The 5,959-nt window shown below is 35.4% G+C and overlaps 1 protein-coding gene across 1 annotated transcript in view; it reads right to left on the reverse strand.

Moving 5' to 3' along the window:
• Positions 1–672: 672 nt before the first annotated feature.
• LOC147471696 (uncharacterized) overlaps positions 673–5,959 on the reverse strand; it is a 9,054-nt gene continuing 3,767 nt past the window's right edge. The window contains exons 2-6 of the mRNA XM_086537485.1: positions 4,691–4,765; positions 4,104–4,158; positions 1,499–1,615; positions 997–1,111; positions 673–936 (exon numbers count right to left, since the gene is read on the reverse strand). Of these exons, the coding sequence (XP_086393611.1) occupies positions 673–936; positions 997–1,111; positions 1,499–1,615; positions 4,104–4,158; positions 4,691–4,765 (626 nt within the window). The remainder of the gene's footprint in view (positions 937–996; positions 1,112–1,498; positions 1,616–4,103; positions 4,159–4,690; positions 4,766–5,959) is intronic.

Genomic DNA, 5,959 nt, shown 5'->3' on the forward strand with positions numbered 1-5,959 from the left:
TTATCATGATTATTATCACTGATATCTTACTTATATTCATAGTTATTATCACTATTATCAATATCGTTAACCTTATCATTATCATTGTTATCATAAATAGCACTATCATCATTATCATTATAATTACCATTATTGTTAATATTGATGCTGTAAGTATTACTAAAAAATGACGATGAGGATAATAGAAGTAATAACAATAATTATCATAAAAATACCAATACTGATAAGATGATAATGATAATAATGATTTTGACAATGATAAAGGAAAAAAAAGGATATCAATAATAATAAAAATAATATTAATGCTACATATAATAAGGATAAAAATGACAATAGTAACAATAACGATAATAATGATAATGATGATAATAATAATAAAAACAATGATAATATTCATAATGATTAAAATAAGCAACAGCAGTAACAATTTTTAAAAGAAACAAAATAATGATAAAATGAAACTGATGATAAAAATAATTATAACGATAATGCAAAGATTAATGATTATAATAATTAAAATGAAAGTAGTGATAATGGTAATGATAATGACATCGATAATAATAGTAATGATAATGATAATGATAATAATAATAATAATAATTATTATTATTATTATTATTATTATTATTATAGTAAGAATAATAATAAGAAGAACAACAACAATAATAAGAATTATAATCTTTTTCTTTGACTTTTCCCCTTTTGGGAGTCGCCACAGCGGATCACCTGTCCCCATCTTCCTCTATCCTCTGTATCCTCTTCAGTCAGACGATCTGCTCTCATGTCTTCTTTCACTGGCTCCATGAATCTCCTCTCAGGCCTTCCTCTCTTGCTTCTCCCCGGTGGTTCCATACCTAACATCCTCCTCTCGACATGTTCCTCATCTCTCCTCGTCACGTACCGGAGCCACCTGGCCTTCCTTGCCTTATTTCCAAACTGTTCCACACGTGTTGTTCCTTTTATATATTCATATCAGATATTATCCTTTCTCGTTACCCCAATAAGAACCTCAATATCCTCATCTTTACCACTTCTATTCTGCCTCTTGGTTAGAACTGCTGCCTCCAAACCATATAGCTTCGCTGGTCTGACTGCCACCCTGTAAGCCTTCCTTTTCAAAGTTGCGGATATTCTTTAGTCACAGATCACTCCCGACCCTCTTCTCCAGCCATTTCACCCCGCTTATATTCTCTTCCTCACCTCCCTATCACAAGCACACCATCGCTTTGCACCGTTGATCCCAAATTCTTAAAATCATCTGTCTTTTTCACTTTATGCCTTGCATTCGCACTGCAATTTTATCAACTCTCTCATCCACACACACACTCCTATCTAATACCATCAGTCATTCTGTCCATAATCATTGTAAATAGAAACACCCTTAGAGCCGATCCCTGATGCAATCCCACCTCTACAGTAAACCATACCGTTGTTCCGACCTCACACCTCACTGCTGTCAGACTGTTCTCGTACAATATCCTGCACTACACACACCTACTTCTCATTCATTTCAGACTTCCTCCTGCCATACCACAAATCATCTCTTGACACCCCATCATACGCCTTCTCTAGGTCCACAAATACACAGTGCAGCTGTTTTTTGGCCTTCTCTGTACTGTTCTATCAACATTTGCAAGGCAAAAAGGGCTCCTTGTGCCCGTAGTCTAGCATTCTACCACTCTTCCCCACACTATCAGCCGTATGTTAAGTCTCTAGCGCGCCGAGTACATGACATGAACATGCTGTGATTGGTATTCCAGAAGCGCTGCTCGTGTCAAGAGCGTGGCAAATTCGTGACAAATGCGGTGAAAGAATTGGAACGATCTTGGAAACTCTGTGACATGGGGGGAGGGTTTGTCACGATAGGTACACGGGCGAAAAAATGCATATTTTTAGTTTAATATTCGTTACCAATATTTCATATGAGTATGCCAGGTTTAGAAATTAATATGTATATTGGATACATTTAGGCATCAGTGTCATGGACTTAAATTATAAATTCTTTTAAGAAAACGTGGATCGTCTGCTCCTTTTGAGTTTGTTTACCTTGTGATGTATTTTGCGAAGGAGTGTGAAGTTAAATGAATGGTAACTGTAGTCAGCAGCGTAAAGTTTTAGTATTTAACTATATGAAATATGTATATATTGAATCTATATATACGATATATAGAAGATACGCATCTATATACAGTGTATATACACACAAAATAAGGAAGATCTATACATGAATACACGATCCCTCTCATCCTTTTTGTTTTGATGTATCGTAGGCTAAATTACCAATCGCGCGTTCGTGAAATGGTTGCCAGTTCTTTAATTAGGAACAAGCACAACAAAAGATTCATAACAAGATTGAATTATTTTTTGTTAGCGCTACATGTGACTTTAGTTTCTCTCATGAATTTGTCGTCTGAACAGTGTCATTCGTCCGAAACATAAAAAATCTGGAACGGTTGGTAAACCTGAAGCAACTGACACAGACGTGCCACGCCTTAAACTTCTAGAATACCACTTTCATGACGCGGCATGGAGATACGATACGTAGAAAACGTCCTAGAATACTGCTGATTTATTAGTTTTATTCCACGATAGTTTGTGCAACTTTACGCATCTGCCTTGTTCTTGAAGATGGGCATCTCCACTCTTTAGGGATTCTTTCCCTTTCCAAGATTCCATTAAACAACCTTGAGTGATGGTGATAATGATTATGATTATAACAAGAACAACATCAACAACAACAACAAAAATGGTAATAATAATAATAATAATAATGATAATAATAATAATAATAACAATAACACAACAGTAATGATAATAGTAAAATAATAGTAATGATAAAACAATAATGATACTACTACTACTCCTTTTACTACTGATAGTAAAAAATTATATTAACAATACTAACAGTTATAATCATAATCATTAATCAGTGATAATGATGGCAACAAAAATAACGATAATGATATAGATGAGAATAAAAATGATGACAAATATCAGTGATGATAATGATAATCATAATTGAAGATTAATTGAAAAACAAAAATAAAATCCTATTCAACGAAGAAAATAATAACATACGATACCATACATTACAAAAAGATATATCTATATATTTCACAGCCATTCATAATTCTCAAAAAAGCGTATTTAAATTAGATTTTGAAATACTATTGTCATGGGAATTTTAATATATAGCAAGGGAGTAATAGTTCAATAATATAATTACACGTAGCTGCACATGTAAATATTGGCACTTGTTTACGTATAACATCCATGTATAGACAAAGACATACAAAATGAGAACGATTTTCCAAACCGAGTGCTTATCATCAAGACCATTCATATGCATACATTTACGTATTTTGGTTCATGGGTATTGTACATTCGAGAGTTTCTCTATCTTCGCTGAGAGATAAGGATGAAGAGAAGTGAAAATGGAAATGTGGTACAAGAGGAGAAATTAAATCAGAAGCGAGGCAGAGGAAACGAAGTCATGGTTCCTCCACGGTTTCTTGAGTTGGAGGAAGAATGAAAAGCGAAAGATCTTTGAGTTCGATGTGTTTCAGAGACACAGCTTCATAATTATATAATTCGATCTGTTTTATGAGCGGCATAAGACGCTTAAATTGGTAATAAATAGTTGGTCAATCCAACATGATAACCTTGTGTAAAATTGATAAATGAAGGAATGCTGTAGAGACACAAAGGCTGGATGTTCGTATTGGGGCTTACTTGCTCTCAAGGCGTTAATCTGATAAATTCAGTATCAAAGAAAGCAATGGAGAGACTGGGAGAATTCTATATACACAGAAAGAGAGAGAGAGAGAGAGAGAGAGAGAGAAGGGGGGAGGGATAAACACAAATATATTTCCGCAAAATATATAACAAACTTTTTGTTTGAATAGACTAGGAGAAATAGAAGGAAATGTGGTAGATTTTATTGCAAAACTGATGTTTTCAATCACTCACTGAATAAACTTTAAACGCTTGTGGATGAATTGAACTTCCACTTCTTGCAAAGAGAAATGAACCTACTCTTATCAGGACCAAATCTCTCAAAATACGAATTAATGGATTTTTTTTTCTTTCTCTTTTTAGTTTACGTTCCGGGGTAGCAAGCCCCATGAAAATGCATTAAACGAGAAGGCCCAAGACTGTCTGGAAGGTGAAAGGAAGTATATTTTGACTGACGGCGGAATATTGAAACCGAATAGAAACCTTCTGAAAACAAATCAGTTTTGAAGACGAATGATGCAGATTCAAAATGCAAGGACAGCTGAAGGAGGTAATGATGTTTGTTCTTAATTCTTAGTGTCAACTTGCTGGTTTTATGCTGTGTACATGGAGTGATGCAAAAAAGAAAAAGACAATGTTTAGAGATCACAATAACTGCGCTTATATCTTATGAAATGTTTGTTTCTATTGATGTGCTGGAATCAGATCTGGTAAATGGAATTCAATATGTACTATAAAACATGCCATTTGTTTAAATGTTCACCACATATCACGGCAATGTGTTTTGTCCGAACAGAAACCGTTCATGCAATGACTGAAGCAAGAAAGAAAACTAGAAAAGTCAAATATATAGTGGTCAAATAACTATATTATCTGACAAACCTATTTTTTGAAAATTTTCGACATATGATCCGCAGTTTGATCTAGTTAATATAAACGATAAAAATAAATATACCTGATGCGGACACAACAAATATAGCACAGGCATGGCGGAAGTCTAATAGGAATTCAGAGAAGTGTGGAGGCATTCCTGTGAAATATGAAAGTATAAACGATAGCTCTGATAATCACAAATAATATCTAAACAGTAATTTCACTATGAATGAAGTGCTCGTCCCGCCAAACATTTTAATACAGTATCAAGAAAATATATTAAAAAAGAGTAATACTTTTAGAGCCTTATCATACGATTCACTCATTCATTTATTCATTCCATGTTGATTAATGAGGAGGCACTTTTGTGTCTGGCCAAAGTGTCTGCAAAAGCACTAGACGTCCTTGAAGTAAAAACGATAAAGAACTCACTAGACGTCTGGGTCAACGTGACCATTTATCACTTATTTCATTGGCTAAAAGGCTGCGTCACCGTTAAATCTAAAGAGTTTTTCTTCTGGTTTTCCCGTTGTTTATTGAGAATTACTACTATCCTAATTAATATCTGTTTCTCTCTTTCTCTTTCTTTACCCCCTCCCCCTCTTCTCTCTCTCTCTCTGTCTCTCTCTTTCTCTTTCCTTACCCCCCTCCCCCTCTTCTCTCTCTCTCTCTGTCTCTCTCTTTCTCTTTCCTTACCCCCCTCCCCCACCCCCCTCTCTCTCTCTGTCTCTCTCTTTCTCTTTCCTTATCTCCCGTCCACCTCCTCTCTCTCTCTCTCTCTCTCTCTCTCTCTCTCTCTCTCTCTCTCTCTCTCTCTCTCTCTCTCTCTCTCTCTCTCTCTCTCTCTCTCTCTCTCTCTCTCTCTCTCTCTCTCTCTCTCTCAGTAAGCCGTTGTTTTACGTGGACTCTTTTTCCTCGCTTTTTTATGCGCATTTGATAACACTGTTATCATTAACCGCGACTGTGGTGCTGAAACTGGCATTTTTTAAGTCAAAGGTATATGAAAACTTGGAATCTCTTTCTTAGAAACACAAAATCAGGTCAGTGTAATCAGCGTCTTTCTTTATAAAAACACGACCATGTATTGTAAATATCATCATAATGATGGGTATCATTAATATCACTATCGTCATTACTTCTTTTTAGTTAATTAAAATAACTAAAATGATAAACGATAGGGTTATCACCAGCCTTCAAGCACACACACACATGCACGCGCGCGCGCGTGTGTGTGCATATGAATTTAATGATAACACATGATGCTCTTCGAGCAGACACTGACATACATGACATGTCGACTTTTCCGTAACGAGTTTCAGGAAACTGTTACTAGTCCCGTGGCATGTGCTCA

The sequence above is a fragment of the Penaeus japonicus genome, unplaced genomic scaffold (assembly GCF_977035675.1).
Source record: "Penaeus japonicus unplaced genomic scaffold, GWHDUDI00000001_assembly GWHDUDI00000006, whole genome shotgun sequence".
Taxonomy (NCBI): domain Eukaryota; kingdom Metazoa; phylum Arthropoda; class Malacostraca; order Decapoda; family Penaeidae; genus Penaeus; species Penaeus japonicus.